Source organism: Polyodon spathula, chromosome 7, assembly GCF_017654505.1.
Source record: "Polyodon spathula isolate WHYD16114869_AA chromosome 7, ASM1765450v1, whole genome shotgun sequence".
In the NCBI taxonomy this organism is placed as follows: Eukaryota; Metazoa; Chordata; class Actinopteri; order Acipenseriformes; family Polyodontidae; genus Polyodon; species Polyodon spathula.
This window is the reverse complement of record NC_054540.1, coordinates 6,284,195-6,301,270: the sequence shown is the minus strand read 5'-3', so window position 1 is coordinate 6,301,270 and position 17,076 is coordinate 6,284,195. Positions and strand designations below refer to the sequence as shown.

Genomic DNA, 17,076 nt, shown 5'->3' with positions numbered 1-17,076 from the left:
TTTTCAATCAGATTAGTAAACTCGAAATGTGACTCCACCATACTGTCAGCATAAATCAAATAACATAAACTGTAAAAAAAACTAGTGAAATTGTCACTAAACAACAAACAACTACATGCTTAGCCTTTTGACTGCCACTCAGAATGTTTATGTTCCTGCTGTGTGCCACAGTAAAAATAAGCAATAATTTGTATTTCCTTTAAAATGAGAAGTGAACGGGAGTGTGCGATGGGTAATATGTATAGAAATGTTTTCTTAACTATAACCACTTTAGTTACTTTTCAGTTAGGATTTTACCTTGGCATGCTCAATTCTGATTGACAGCTCCTTTGATGCAAAGCCACCAAATATCAGGCTGTGTGTGGCTCCTATCCTTGCACAGGCCAGCATTGTGAACATGGCCTGAGGAATCATGGGCATATAGATAACAACACAGTCTCCTTTCTGCACCCCATGCTTCACCAGAACACCTGCTAACTGGGAGACCTGTATGATATATGAGAAGGTAGATTAGACAACATGTGAGGGTCACCCAGAATCAAATATGCAAACTGATGGTTCCATGCTTGTACTGTAATTTTGCAGTTTAGAATCATGGTTCCATGCTTCTACTTTCATTTTGCAGTTTAGCATCATGGTTCCATGCTTCTACTTTCATTTTGGAGTTTAGCATCATGGTTCCACGCTTCTACTTTCATTTTGCAGTTTAGCATCATGGTTCCATGCTTGTACTGTAATTTTGCAGTTTAGCATCATGGTTCCATGCTTCTACTTTCATTTTGCAGTTTAGCATCATGGTTCCACGCTTCTACTTTCATTTTGCAGTTTAGCATCATGGTTCCATGCTTCTACTTTTATTTTGCAGTTTAGCATCATGGTTCCATGCTTCTACTTTCATTTTGGAGTTTAGCATCATGGTTCCATGCTTCTACTTTCATTTTGCAGTTTAGCATCATGGTTCCATGCTTCTACTTTCATTTTGCAGTTTAGCATCATGGTTCCATGCTTCTACTTTCATTTTGCAGTTTAGCATCATGGTTCCATGCTTCTACTTTCATTTTGCAGTTTAGCATCATGGTTCCATGCTTCTACTTTCATTTTGCAGTTTAGAATCATGGTTCCATGCTTCTACTTTCATTTTGCAGTTTAGCATCATGGTTCCATGCTTCTACTTTCATTTTGCAGTTTAGCATCATGGTTCCATGCTTCTACTTTCATTTTGCAGTTTAGCATCATGGTTCCATGCTTCTACTTTAATTTTGCAGTTTAGCATCATGGTTCCATGCTTCTACTTTCATTTTGGAGTTTAGCGTCATGGTTCCATGCTTGTACTGTAATTTTGCAGTTTAGCATCATGGTTCCATGCTTCTACTTTCATTTTGGAGTTTAGCATCATGGTTCCATGCTTCTACTTTCATTTTGCAGTTTAGCATCATGGTTCCATGCCTGTACTGTAATTTTGCAGTTTAGCATCATGGTTCCACGCCTGTACTGTAATTTTGCAGTTTAGCCACATGGTTTCCTGCCTGTACTGTAATTTGCATTTACCATGGTTCGTCGTAGTTACCAAGTCTTTCTTCACCATGCTTCCACACAGCTTTACTACAAACCCTTAGCAATTTTCCTCATAGGGGACTTGAGAGACAACACAGCAATATATTTTGTAAATATAATTTCTTCTCAGTTTCAGAGAGATTTCCCTCAAAGCTGCCTTGAAAACATTTAATATCAAGTACTGTGTATGACAGCTGCGTTTCACCATTTGATTGTTTTTTGTTGCAATAAAAGCTACAGAAGATGGCTGTCTGTTAGCATTGAAGTAGAACAGGAGTGATAGAGGGATTTTCTTTTCATAGAGGTATTAAAACCTGTATGGTATGCACTGGCTCCAGTTAAATCATTCACTTCCCTAACCTGCTTCAGTGTCTGGCTGTATGTGATGGCCTGTTTAGTTCCTGTAACAGGACTGTCGTAGATGATGGCAATATGGTCCCCTCGTCCATTTTCAATGTGCCGGTCTATTGCATTGTAGCAGATGTTCAGTTTCCCATCAACAAACCTTGAGCACAAAGAAAAAATATGTTACCTGGAAAATCCAATCATTGCTTTCATTTGTCGTTCTATGCATCCAACATTATCTCATTAAAGAACACAACCTAAAAATAAAAGAGCCATATTCCCAAAGCATTTATCACCCAGTTTTGTTTTCTTTCCTAAAAAGAAAGCAACATGTTGATTTGTAGATGCTTCCTATAGATAACCCTGGAATTTAGTTTGGAAGCTCCTATACAGTCCTATTGGGAGTCAGGTTTTTTTTTATTATTATTATCATCCATCGCAGTGCAGTCTGGTACCTTTTACCTGTCTTAGCTACCTTCCATGTGTATATTTTCTTAAAGAAGCAGGACTACACTTACCAGAAATCATTGCAATGTAAGTTTAACTTTCCCAGAAACATGGAGCCGTACCTAAAATAACTGTAATAGTTTTTCCCTGTACCCTTTCAGCTACAGGCACCAGGCCTTCTGTACTTTAGAGACACGAGGCCGCTTTAATTAATCAGATCCCGTAAAGTGATAAAAAGGAAAGTATATATATATACAAAAGCGGGTCTAGCAATCTAAAATTCACAAGCTAAACATTTTACACTAAAGCTGTAGTTTGTGACAACAATCCTTTCTGGTTTGATTCATTCACTGCTGAATTTACTCACTAAAACAGTTGTCTACTATTCTTTTTTACTTACCATCCTAGGTAACAAACCACTGCTTCTAAATTCTCAACTGATACCATAGCGAAGACTCGAGCAACGATATTTAGATGCTGTTAATAAGACTACCCTTGTATGTGTGCTGTATTTGTAGGATAATATAATTATTTATTAATATCAACAATTGTCCACAAATGATATTTAGAATATATTGCGAAAAAAAAAAAAAAAAAAAAAATATATATATATATATATATATATATATATATATATATATATATAGTGCACATAATGTTTTTTTTTGTATCCTTTGTCTTTAAAACCTGTTATGCATTTTCTACTTGAAAGTATTGTTTGTAGGCTAAGAAAATTCTTTGTTAATAACAATTGAACTCAAATGATGTTCAGAATATATTTATTTTTGAGGTATTTACCCATTAAAGCTGTTGTAGCTCATTTGGAGGGATAAAAAATACCTGCTCCAAATGGGCATCCCTGTGATTTGACAGAAGGGTCCTGGTTTTAACCCACCAAAGCCTGGGTAGCTCACTTGGAGTGATAACAATGAATGCTCCAAATAGGCTACCTTATATTTTTTAATTGAGGTAGCCCATTCGGAGGGGAGGCACATATCAGATATAACTGAAAAATTGTGCCTCCCTTTGAGATGGGCTATGTCAGGGAAGGCTCAATTGTTCAGGGAGGCTGAAGTTTTCAGCTGTGTCTGATAATGTGTGTGTGCTAAGGGAGGCTCATTCGGAGGGGAGGTTCAAATTTTCAGGACATCTGTTGCTTGTAAAATGATACACAGGCTTGGTATATGGTGTAATCCCCTAGAGCCAGGGGCGTGGTTTCCCAACGCACGGGGCCCCTGCTGCCTAGTAGCAGTGTTACATTACAGCCTGAATTGCAACAAAATCCTTATTTTCTCAGATAAAGTAAAATAATATACACATTTGATTTCATTGACCACACAAACCCTGTCTGCACATCTATCTATTTGCAAATGGTAATTTTATTCAGCGCGCGTCATGAGGCATTTGAGCTACCGTAACTAGGCCAGCTTCAGTCAGCGAAAGCTGGCAAAATGAGGCGCATGTGTCCTAGCGGAGCTCAAAAACGAAAGAAGAGAAAAGAATCGAAAACTCGACAGGAAAGTTTGCAGAAGCGCACTAGTTTGTTTAAGAGTAACACTGCAAAGCAATCATCCGATGAAGAGGAGGTGGAAAATGTTTGTCCTCCTCGTGATATTGCCACCACCTGAGCTTGTTGGCACAGGCCTACCGGATAACGTTACAGCGACTCGCTCAGAAGAAGCAGCTCCACCTGCCACGAAACTTGCCGACGCCTCGCCCGAATCCTCGCAACAACAGTCGAATGATGACCCGGTGGCGAGTGAAACTGTCATTCTCTCGGACGACCCGGCGCTTTGGCCGGACTGGCATTTCTCTTGGTCAAAAGTGTTCCACTTCAAATTAAGGCTTTTGACTTCCCACAAAACGACGACAAAGTCCCACGTCATTTTACTGAAGAGAATTACCAAAAGAAAATGGAAAAAGAGAAAATACATCGTAAGCGGTTAGTTTACTCGGTGAGCAGTGATTCTGTGTTTTGTTTCTGCTGCAGACTGTTTGAAAGAGGGACCAGATATGCTTTTGGCAGCTGTGGATTTCGTGCATGGATAAATCTTCATAGCCACATGAGAATGGCAAATCGCACCGTGCCAATGTGCTGAGCTCGAGTGAATTAGATGAAACGCTGAAATCTCGCAAAACCATTGATAGCGCCAGTCGGCAATTACAGGCTCTGGAAGTACAGCACTGGAGGGCTGTGTAAAGCAGAATAATTGCTATTGTTTGCCATTTAGCAGAACGCAACCAGGAGTTAAGAGGACACCCGTAGAAACTTTGAGCCTCAGCAACTTTCTTGGACAGATGGAGCTGAAGGCACAGTTTGATCCCATAATGAGCGAACATCATAGAAGGATTGACAAAAAGGAAATCAAGCATCACTACTTGAGTAACACCATCCAAAATGAGCTAATTGCATTATTTGAACAGAAAACAGTTGTCCCTGGTGCTAGCATTGTGAACTGTGAGTCATCTGTGGGGGCCTCCATCTCAGAGCACTTTGTTGGGTTTATCAGTGTTGATGACGCCACAGAAAAAGGCTTGTGCAATACCCTCTTTGAGCAGCTCAACCACTTGAAATTAAACAAATATATAATTACAACGGACTCGGTGACTAAATACACCTTTAATTTGTTAGCGGGTGATAATTGTTTTTATTTTTTTATTTTTATTTTTATTTTTTTTTTAGGTAAAACTATTTGTATGACGGTACTGCTTTGTATGTTGTAAGGAGATAGCTATTTATTGTTAAATATTGGCAAGGTTTGCTATTATGAGTTTTGTTCTTTTGTATTTATGAATGTCATATTTGCACTGTTTGTTAGCACATGTTTTCTATATTAGTACTATCAGGTACAGCACACACAGCTGTATTTCTTGAAGCTGCTGACTGTGTGTAGTAATTAGTTGATGTCATATAAAATGTGCTATCCTACTTGGATTGACCCTCCTACTTTTAATGCCTATGTCCCAAGTAAACATTGTATGGCTTTGTATCCTCGTCTGTGTGCCCTTTCTTCTATGGTTACGTTATCTACCACTGCCCTATAGAACGAACCTGCCAGAAACTTTGAATTACAAGGCGCTTAATTGGATGTGTTAATTACTCAAAGTGAGAGGGCGCAAATCGCTTGGTGTAATCAGGATGCTGATTTTGATCCAGTGCCATTTACTGTAAGCGCTTTCTCCTGCCTCAGCGCCCGAGCGAGCAGGTGCTACACTAACAAAACCCAAACCCAACACTGTCGGCATGTTCAAAATATTCAGCTGAGAGCTTTTAATATCAAGGAGATATTTAAAAAAAAAAAAAAAAAAAACATACCCAATGTATACTCTTGCAAAACACTGTATAAAATAAACAACTGAGCGATACCTAACCCGTTAAAGTACAGCCTCTTATTTTATAATTGGATTGTTTTTATGTAATTATTAGCAGATGCATACATAAAAGATAGGCCTAGTCATAAACAGCTTACCATTTAGAAAAAGGGGGGTTGGAATTATCCAGTGTTTTACTCCATTGCTCGAACCAAGTAATACCCTGCGCTGCTTCACTCCAAAACTTTTCTGGGTCCTGTATTGAAGAGCTGAATGCTTGGTTGTATAGTTCACTGCCAATTACATTGGTCGAATAACGTCGTGTAGATAAATACACGCTTGGCGAAAAACTGTCACCAGACCTTGTTATAAAGTTGCAGGCTAAAAAAGCTGATACTTTCCGTGAACTGATAAAATTGCAATTCTGTCTGCTCTGAATTTCTCCCGACAAGACACTGGAGTTGTGACGTTTTTTGGTATTTACTAAATGCATACACCTATCCGATGATGTAGCTGAACGAATTCTGAATGCATTATTAATGATTTTGTTTAGAAAAATACGCATGATCCCCATCGCGCAGTAGCTAGTATATAAAACTGTACAACAGACAGGCGTGTTATAAGGCGGCAAGTAAATCCAGGGCTGCATGTACAGTTTTTAAGTAAGGCACTCTTACATTTCACAGTTCAAGAGCCAAAACTCCAAGCCAGGTTTTCTGTATCGCCCTATTCTGTTTCATTTATAACTGAAGTCCTTAAAAACAATCTTGATAACACGTTCGTTTGGCATTGCTCAAAACTAGTTTGAATTACACGCAGGCTTGCACAATGGTTTGTGTACACTGGCAAAAATGTGCAAGTACAATATCAAACACTGGACTTCACCTGACCTGTGTTTGGCTTATGAACTGTGGTAGATCATTAATATTAACCGCCATTACATAAACTGTGCCTTCATGCATCAATATCAACTACCTACAGCACTGGCTAAAAGTTTTGCATCACCTTATACAATTAACTAATTGTTTCAGAAATCGAATGAAACCTGATGAATAATGTTATGTTATCATATTGAATTATATCGTTTTGTAGTTTTCCATACATAATAAAAAAACTGACATACATGGAAAACTTTTGACATTTCGAATCTACCATGAAATACTGTAGCTTCTTTCGTTACATTATGTTAAATAAAATATCTAAATTATGTCTCAATCCTAAAATTCAAGGTGATGCCAAACTTTTGGCCATAGATGTGCACGTGGTTAACCACACCCACAAGTGAGGTTTCTGCTTGAGGTTTCTGCTTGAGGTTTCTGCTTGAGGACTGTAATGTTTTGATGCAGCTGAGCTAACACAACAGCATTCCATTGTATTCTAGCAAGCATGTGACTGAAGTCCACACAAATAAAGTCAGAAATACAAAGAGGTTGACGTCTGCAATCCTGCTTGGTACTTTGCCCTGCCAGTGCTGACAATAAACTTTACATTTTAATGGACAATGCACACAGAAGCCCAGTTCATCACTGTTTTGTCAAAAGATTATATATTTTAAACACTAAAACAGAATAGGCTATGTTTCCATGTTCATTTTACTTCATGTCTGTGAGATTTCCATTCAAGAAATGAATTAGTGCAGAAAGTCAATGAGAATGTAAGGGTGGTTTTGTGACATTGGCTTGTCCTTCGGGAGATACAGACTGAGGCTGTAAAGTGGTATTACTGTTTAAAAAAAAATATCCAACAACCAAAACTCATTAAATATGCCTCCCTTCAGGAATCAAAACAGCCCTGCATTGGCTTCCCCAGTACAGATCAATTGGGATCAAATAAAGAGATACCAACAGGATGCAATAAAAATGTGTTGCAAAGGCATTGCTGAGTTTTATGTGTTGCCACATAGCATTTTGTATACATCACTTTCTATCTGTGATGGTGTAACTGGCAGAATTATTCTTGGTGATGAATCTCCCGACCTGTGAGGGTGCTGTATAAAGGAAACAGAGTGCCCCGGACTGGATGGTCAGATACTCATTCCCAGGGTTAGACGGACATCAGGCATCTAGAAAGGGGACGGAGCTACGTTACACTAAATCATCAACCCAGAAGGGAAACGATATGCAGCCATGGATTGGGGAACCGGTTGCACTCATTAACCAAGGGGTCGTGATTGATGGTCAAAAGGGGACGTAGCGAGGTGATCTGTTCCTTTGTTATGGTTAACGCTAAAACGGAAGGAGAACGATATTGTAAATCTTGAGTGTTTTGTTTGTTTGTTGTGCCTAAAAAACTGTTTGTTGTTATTAGACGGCAAACAAGATCCAGAGCTGTTGCTAAAGGCCAGCACCAAACCCGGACAACATTTCACTTGTGTCACAATTAACTGTATTTGCACCATGAGCACAACAGCACTCACTGTGGACTTGTGATCGTGTGGGTGTTTAAAGATCAGGACTATTATTTCAGGGCAAACCCGTGGATTAAACAGAGCAATACGCAAACCATTGTGTATTATCTTATCATTATTGTTTACTCTTTGACACCAGACTTTGGATTACAAAAATAAAACACCATTGCACCTGGATTATTGTTTGTCTGTTTATTAATCACCACAACACCCCCTTCACCTGCACACTGTTGGCTTCATATTGAAAGGTCACTGAATCACGTAACTTTCTGAACTGTTAAGAAAGAGTGAATATATTATTAGTAGTATTAGTATTAAAGGGGCAGTGTGATGAGTCAAAGGGGTTTCGGTCTGCAATTCAGCCTCCCAACAGTAGAAGGCATCAAATCAGCTCGGGACTTCCCTTACCAAGGTCTTGTGACCATGACAAAAGTCATCTTTTTGAGGGGCGGCACCTTGGTGAGGGGCGGAAGTACGAGTATGTAAATTCCAGCCACTGGAGTCAAGTGAAATTAAGGATACCTGTCAGTTTGGGATTGGTGATCCACTGACTACCGGGGCGGGGTTTGCATACTAAAGGGAACGTGCTACTGTGTTCGGGGTTGGTCCTAAGGAATAGAGGCAGGGGAAAAAAGGCTGGAGGGAAGTACGTGGGAGTTTGGACTGTGTCACGAACGGAGGCCATACTAACTTGGCTCTTTTCTGTTTTTATTCCTTTTTGTTTTATTTTTGGATTTAAGCAGAGCGCGAAGAGGACTAAGAGGCTTCTGTTCCTTTATTTTTGATTACTCCAGCACTCCCTCCCTCACATCCTTCTTTATTATTTTTCTTTTTTTTCCATGTAATATTAAATAAAATTTTAATTTTTACACGTAAATCACTGTCTGGAAAATCCATTTTTACTCACACGCCTCACACGTGGTGTCATTGTGGGAGATGGATCCAGCTACAGTTTTGGCGATGTTTAGAGAGCAGGAGGAGAAGCGAGAGGAGAGGGAAGCACGGCGCCAGGAACAGCTCGCCCAGTTCTTTGGTCAGCTGGTAGAGAAAATCTCGACACCAGCGGCGGAAACAGCGGTTGTCCAGATGTTTTCTTCACAACCAAAGCTACAGAAGATGACTCCGGAAGATGATCCTGAGACGTTCTTGGTCACCTTTGAGAGAGTGGCAGAAGCAGCAGGGTGGCCCAAGGAACACTGGGCCATGAAATTGGCACCTTGTTTGACAGGACAAGCGCAAGCAGCGTATAGAGCCTTGATGGCCTCGGAGGCCGCGGATTATATAAAAGTAAAAGAAGCCATTCTCTCACGCCTCGGGATCACGGAAGAAACATACCGGCGCCATTTCCGGGAATACCAGCTGTCCAAGGGGGTGCGGCCCCGGGTTGCGGGACAGTATCTCCTGGATCAGTGCACCCGGTGGCTGCAACCGGAAGAACACACACCCCAAGAACTGGTGAAGAAGATCGCTATAGAGCAGTTCGCCTCCATACTACCGCCAGGAAATCGGGAGTGGGTTAAAAGGAATCAGCCTACCACTCTCGAGAAGGCCATCATCCTGGCGGAGGCTTATGAGGATGCGAATGAAGGTGCCGCCTCTGACCCCACTCCTGCGCCTAAACTAACCAGGACCAACCCATCAGTGAAGCCCAGAGGAGGTAACCAGACCTTCAGACCATGGAGGTCGAGGTTAGCCCCATCTTGGGCGAGAGAAATACCCCCTAACCTGTCAGTCACCGACTCACAGGACAAGCAAACCCCGTTGGTGCCTTCTACCCCAGTTTGTTACCGATGCAATGAGCCCGGACATATAGCCAGGGATTGTCCGATGATGGAGGTAGACCTGACAAGAAGATCCTTGTTGGCAGTAACAGGTAAGAACACTGGGGAATGTTGGGAGGGCCCTTATCAATTAAGAGTACAGGTCGGGGATAAGAGTACTAATGCATTTGCAGACTCTGGGTGTGCACAAACATTGATTCGACAAGCTCTTTTGGAGGGGGTAACCTGGGAGCCACAGGGTAAAGTGGCTATCTCATGTATCCATGGAGAAACTCGGGTTTATCCCACCACTAAAGTTAGACTTACTGTAGGTGGTTACTCAGCTTACGTTAAAGTGGCTGTAGTGCAATGTTTACCATACCCTGTTCTCCTGGGAAGAGACTGGCCGTTTTTTGATCGTATTTTAGGTCGGGAAATGGTCTTAGTTTCTACCAGGGGACAATCTAAGCAACGGGAGAAAACAATTGGCGAGATTTTCCCGTTACAATCCGACCTGTTTAACCCTAAAATCCGCCCGAGAAAAACAAAGAGAGAGCGCAGGGTGGAAAAATATGAGGGAACTCTGAGACGACAAGGGGAGGGGTCTGACTCAAAGGTAAACCAATCTTGTAAACGGCAGGGTAAAGGAGTAGGTGTTCAGTGTGACCGGGGCTGCGGGGTTACTGATGTGGAAGGTCACATAATAAAAGACACTCCTCTCAGCGTACCTAATCATTGGGACCGAGATATTGACCTGGGCTATAAACAACAAAATGATCCCACATTACAGTATGCTTGGAAACAGGTTAGATATGTTGAGGGGAAGGATATGCAGGAAGGACAACCAATGGTATTTCCGCATTTTTCTGTATCTGGGCACTTATTATATAGAATAACCCGGGCTCCCGGGACGGGACAGCTCGTAAAACAGTTATTGGTTCCTAGGCCTTTTCAGTCGGAAGTCATGAGATTGGCGCATGACATTCCATTTGCAGGTCATTTAAGAACTGAAAAGACTCAGGAACGAATTCTGGCCCAGTTTTTTTGGCCAGGGGTTTATGGTCTTGTGCGAAAGTATGTATCTGAGTGTCCGGAATGTCAATTAGCTGCCCCTAAGTTAGTTCGCCCCGCACCTCTGGTCTCACTGCCAATTATTGAAGTACCGTTTGAGAGGATTGGTGTAGATTTAGTAGGCCCTCTGGAGGGAGCAGAGTCAGGATATCGGTATATTTTGGTAGTAGTAGCTACAATAAAAATGCAAGAATTAGGAACTTTCGACCTGGAGACAAAGTGTTGTTGTTGCTTCCCTCATCAGAATCTAAGTTGTTTGCTAAATGGCAGGGTCCCTTTGAGGTCATTCGAGCAATTGGAAAAGTTAATTATGAGATCCGACAGCCTGGGCGGCAGAAGGAAAATCAAATTTATCATGTTAATCTCCTCAAACCGTGGAAAGAACGGGAGGTCCATTTTATATCTCCCGAACAGGAGGGAGAGGACTATGGACCCTCAATTGAGCCAGTATCAGCAGCTGGGGTTCCGATGGGGGAACAATTAACTTCTGATCAACACAAAGAGGTAAGCAATTTAATCAAAATGTTTGGTGATGTGTTTTCTAACGTGCCTGGAAGAACGCATTTGATTGAACATGCTATTATCACTCCGCCAGGTCTTAGAGTTAGACAGAGACCGTATTGCATTCCAGAAAGTCGGAGAGATTCTGTCCGGAGGGAGGTGGAGTGTATGTTGAAACTTGGGATAATTGAACCTTCCCGAAGTGAGTGGTGTAGCTCAATTGTACCAATAGACAAACCAGATGGGTCACTACGGTTATGTATAGACTTTAGGAGGGTGAATGCTATCTCTAAGTTTGATGCATATCCCATGCCTCGGGTAGATGAACTCCTAGACAGGCTGGGGCGAGCTCGGTTTATTTCAACTTTGGATCTGACGAAAGGATACTGGCAAATTCCATTAATGAAAGCCTCTCGTGAGAAAACGACATTCTCAACCCCAGATGGTCTTTTTCAATTTTGTACTATGCCGTTCGGACTTCATGGAGCTCCTGCAACTTTCCAGAGACTGATGGACAGGGTATTACAACCTCATCGAGAGTATGCAGCTGCATATATCGATGATGTAGTCATATACAGTTCTTCCTGGAAAGAACATTTGAGTAGATTAAAAGCCGTCCTACAGTCTCTGAGGAAGGCGGGACTCACAGCGAACATGGCAAAGTGCGCTATTGGAAAAGAAGAAACAAAATATTTAGGTTTCATAATGGGTAAGGGTAGAGTGAAACCGTTGGTTTCAAAAGTCCAGGCTTTGTTGGATTCACCGGTACCTACCACAAAAACCCAGGTGAGATCATTGTTGGGATTGGCTGGTTATTACCGCCGCTTTATTCCACACTTTTCCACTATAGCCGCCCCTCTCACTGATCTCACTAAAAAGAACGCTCCAAATAAAATTAAGTGGAGTAAAGAGTGTCAGACAGCCTTTGAATCTATTAAAACTAATTTGAGTGAGGCCCCAGCATTAGTAAGCCCGGATTTCAACAGAGAGTTCATCCTTCAGACCGATGCATCACAGACTGGTCTGGGGGCGGTTCTGTCCCAGGAAAAAAATGGTATAGAACACCCGATATTATATATTAGTCGGAAGTTACTGCCGAGAGAACAAAGGTACTCTGTGGTAGAGAAAGAATGCCTGGCAGTAAAATGGGCGGTGGAGTCCTTAAAATACTATCTTCTGGGACGACCCTTTGTACTCATCACAGATCACACCCTTTAAAGTGGTTAGACACAATGAAGGATTCAAATGCTAGGATTACGCGGTGGTACCTGGCGCTCCAACCCTTCGCCTTTCAAATAAGGCATCGTGCAGGTAAGTTACATCAAAACGCTGATTTTTTTTCCCGAGAGGGAGGGGAAAAGGAGGGGTTAGAGGTTTCCGAGTGTTCCTTCGGCTCCACTCTGAGGGGTGGGATATGTGATGAGTCAAAGGGGTTTCGGTCTGCAATTCAGCCTCCCAACAGTAGAAGGCATCAAACCAACTCGGGACTTCCCTTACCAAGGTCTTGTGACCATGACAAAAGTCATCTTTTTGAGGGGCGGCACCTTGGTGAGGGGCGGAAGTACGAGTATGTAAATTCCAGCCACTGGAGTCAAGTGAAATTAAGGATACCTGTCAGTTTGGGATTGGTGATCCACTGACTACCGGGGCGGGGTTTGCATACTAAAGGGAACGTGCTACTGTATTCGGGGTTGGTCCTAAGGAATAGAGGCGGGGGAAAAAAGGCTGGAGGGAAGTACGTGGGAGTTTGGACTGTGTCACGAACGGAGGCCTTACTAACTTGGCTCTTTTCTGTTTTTATTCCTTTTTGTTTTATTTTTGGATTTAAGCAGAGCGCGAAGAGGACTAAGAGGCTTCCGTTCCTTTATTTTTGATTACTCCAGCACTCCCTCCCTCACATCCTTCTTTATTATTTTTCTTTTTTTTCCGTGTAATATTAAATAAAATTTTAATTTTTACACGTAAATCACTGTCTGGAGGCAGATATAAAATGATTTTAGTGGTATTTGTGGTAATTCAGGATAATAAAGCACACTGGTGTCTGTTTGAATAGAGGGCAGAGGAAACCATGCAGAAGTTTAACATGATTCCTAAATTCACCCTGTGGATCCTCACCATTACTCAATACAAGCCAATATATATATATATATATATATATATATATATATATATATATATATATATATATATATAGGCTTCCCATTAAAAATAGCCTAAAGCCATATATATATTTAAGGACACAAGTGCACAAAAGTGATTCTGTGGTGGAGTACAGAGCATTCAGAAAACAGTATAACTAATTTGCATATGTCAGGATATTAAAGTGATTATAGGGTATGTTGGAAAACATGGATCGAGAATTGATTAGCAGTTTGCTACACACGTGGACTGGCAGAGCTATACTGGTGTTCTTTTCTGAAAAGAGACTAATATTGCAGATAGCAGACTATTCATTTCAAATTGCATGTACTGCTAACAATTGATAGAGCCCTTGTGTCTACAAGCTTCTTGCCCAGCATTGACTGCAAGCTAACAAGATAACAATGCTGTGAACCAGAAGGGGCCAGACTCTAACACTTTTAGAATGCAAAGCATAAAGGGGCTAAAAGGTTCCCAGGGACTGGCGTTGGACCCAAAGGTTTTCAGGGAGAATAAGAGACAATGCCATTGGACTCAAAGGGTCTCAAGCAAAACGGAGAGATATGGACAAGGAAGATGGCAAAAACTAGATGTATGGACCTTTTGGGGCGCCAGGGGTTTGAAGAATGCACTGAGTTCAGAGGTTGTCACCCAAGACTACACACACAGACACACACACACTAAATTAAATACATATAGTATATGGTAACAGAATAATGTGTTGTACCTTTGCTATTGGTTAAGTGTCAGAGAAAGAAGAGGTGGACCATCTATACAGAAGGGTATTTAATGTTATGCAAAAATTGTAAGAACGAGTATTCTGTTTGTCCTGTACATGGGACCAGACTCCCTGCATATTTCAATAAACCTAACAACTGATTGAAGAAAAGGACTCTGTGCATTTTCTTGAATCTACTTACTCACCATCCTTTTTTTAAGTTACATCAATAGCTAACAAAATAATTTAGCTTATAATATAACTCCATTTGTTATATAGGTCCCAAACACATTGTATAGCAAGCATTTCACCCCTATATTATGTGTTAAAGTCAATGGCAAGTTACATTACCAGCACATGCTGTATAACTCTCTGGCACTGCTTGGGAAAGCTGCTATTCCTTAAAAGAACAAAGAGTAGTGCAATAAATGAGTTAGTTAGGATACATGGTAGGGTTTCTGATCATTAGAGAGAGTTGTGAGGTTGAAAAGGGTTTCAAAAATAATTGGTACCAGCAACACATTTTACACTTACTGTATTCAAGGGCTTATATACATGCTGTGTCTGTAATGCTTGCAGTTGCTATTTAAAGAGACTCTTTGAAATACAAATACAAATAGGATCATAAAGCTAATGAATGAAAAAATAAACCTGTCTGTCTCTCTTTTGATAAATAAAACATGATATAGGAATCCTTTGACATTATTCAATTTCTGAAATGTATAAAGCAAACTATCAAAGTCCTGTTCAGTCTGGCTAACTGCAGATACAAAAAAACTAGACTACATAAAGGCTCCTCTCCCTAGTGGAAGAATAATGGACGTCTAATGTTGACATAAAGCACACAAAGACAGATCTAAGAGATCAGATCAATATGATATCATTCATCTGTGCCGTGTTTCTTTAAGTAGGACACATTACGTATGAGACAGGTTGTTTTTTGTTTGGTTGAACAATTCGTGTTTCCCCTTCACCTTATTAAATCTACAAAGATGAAGCAAACCACACTCCAGTCTGAATCCACTCTAGAGCCATACATATGACATTGCAGGATCATTGACTTCTTTGTACAGTATTAATAACGAGCAAGATTTTAGAATGGAAATTGTGATATCAATACTGGGTGTAAACAAACCTGTAACAACCACTAAGAAATAGTAGATCCTGGGTTCAAATCCCAGCTCAGCACCTTGAGGAACAGCCACTTATGCTACCTGCTGGACAGTTATCATATTGCAACTCTGAATCTCAGAAGTGGATCATGTTGGTCACAGGAGGAAGCCAGTCATCAACCACCCATGCGGGTTCAAAAGAGATCTCTCTAGTTCAGTACACCAGATCCTGGTGGACAGGTTAATGGTACACTCTGATGTAGCTGCTAGTGCAGAAAGCACCAGGGATCGTTTAGCCATTTCATGAGCTAACATACATTTTGAGTAAATAACTAAATACAATATTAAACTGAAATGAATATGATGCAGTCAGGCAAATTTGTCTTTGTGTTGTGGTAGTGCCTGCTCTTATTTTCACACTATTCTTTACAAACATCCTTACAAAAGCATTATTGTAACTTGTACAATAATCCTGTTGCTGAATGACATTGAATATATTGGATCTGATATGAAATAACCACGAGGTACATTTGGGTTGATGTAGATTCATCTCCCATTTAACTGCTAACCACCTTAGCTTTTTCTTACACTGTAAAAATATAATCCTATTATCTACAGTGCAGTGCTTTGTACTTTAATCCAATGTGGTATCGAGCCCATGCAGTGATTTGAACCTTGTTATTCTGACACAGTTACAAAGCTCTTGTGTTAATGAAGAATTCACACCAATAACAGTAACAAAATTAAAAAATAAATAACGAAAAATCCCAGAAAAGTCTGTTTTAATGATCTAAATCCCATTGCCCTTAAATTTGTAAACCCACTACAGTGTGTGGCTTTATGTTTTTTTTTTTTATTATTATTTTAGTCTGTATAATGAAATATAGCCTTAATTTAATTTAATTAGGTACCACTGTAATGCCTTTAATCATCTTTTTTTTTTTTTTTCCTAACATTAACACCTGTTTTTTTTGGGTTTTTTTTTTTTTTTTTTATTTTTTATTTTTCTGTTGTTTTTATTTTTTTGTAATTTGTAATTTAAACCACTGAAACATTAGATGGTGCTGTTTTCCCCTGACCTGGAATTTTCTCTCTTAGAAATATTTAACACATGCATTTTTTTTAAATCTCAAATCTCCATTCTTATCGTTTCATGATATTTTTATCGTGTGATTAGCTGATGAATACCGAATTCCTGATATTTAAAACTGTACACTTGCATATCATGGCAGTGACCCCGGGATTGACCAATTGAGCAGCTAAAACGTGTGCAGCGGAGACACAAAAGGGACAGAAGTTTAAGGCAACCCTGGGGTATTGCAAAAACATGTCCAGTTGTGACTTCTGCTATTCTTACGTTTAAATACTCTAATTTGGCAAAATAGCAAAAAGGATGGTTTACATGAAACGACATACAAAAAACAACCGTCTTCTAAACTTCTAAATGCTTCATGTTATATAATCCATAAACCAGAATGGTGGCATACCACCTAGTGAATTTCTTTATCATTGAAAATAAATTGAGCTAGACATCATGTAGCCGTTACCGAGCTGGAAATAGAGTATAAGCAAAACATAGAGCCACAGTGACGCCACTTACATTGTAAGCGCAGATGGTGCTGGAAAAGATTCAGAATGCATTCCCTCGAATCCTGCAGGCTCCAGCAGCAACCATTGGCTGACTAGTCCCCCCCCCCCCCCCCTTTCTCT

The 17,076-nt window shown here is 40.4% G+C and overlaps 1 protein-coding gene across 4 annotated transcripts in view; it reads right to left on the bottom strand.

Annotated features, from left to right (window-relative positions):
* LOC121318058 (acyl-CoA synthetase short-chain family member 3, mitochondrial-like) overlaps positions 1-17,045 on the bottom strand; it is a 41,174-nt gene extending 24,129 nt beyond the window's left edge. For 2 of the 4 annotated variants that reach the window (XM_041254304.1, XM_041254305.1), the window contains exons 1-3: positions 5,817-6,308; positions 1,915-2,059; positions 298-486 (exon numbers count right to left, since the gene is read on the bottom strand). In XM_041254304.1, coding sequence (XP_041110238.1) covers positions 298-486; positions 1,915-2,059; positions 5,817-6,307 — 825 coding nt within the window. In that variant the 5' untranslated portion in view covers position 6,308. Of the gene's footprint in view, positions 1-297; positions 487-1,914; positions 2,060-5,816; positions 6,309-6,335; positions 6,425-16,966 lie in introns of those variants that run through there. The other 2 variants (XM_041254306.1, XM_041254307.1) reach the window with 2 other exon arrangements.
* Between the last annotated feature and the right edge of the window lie 31 nt (positions 17,046-17,076).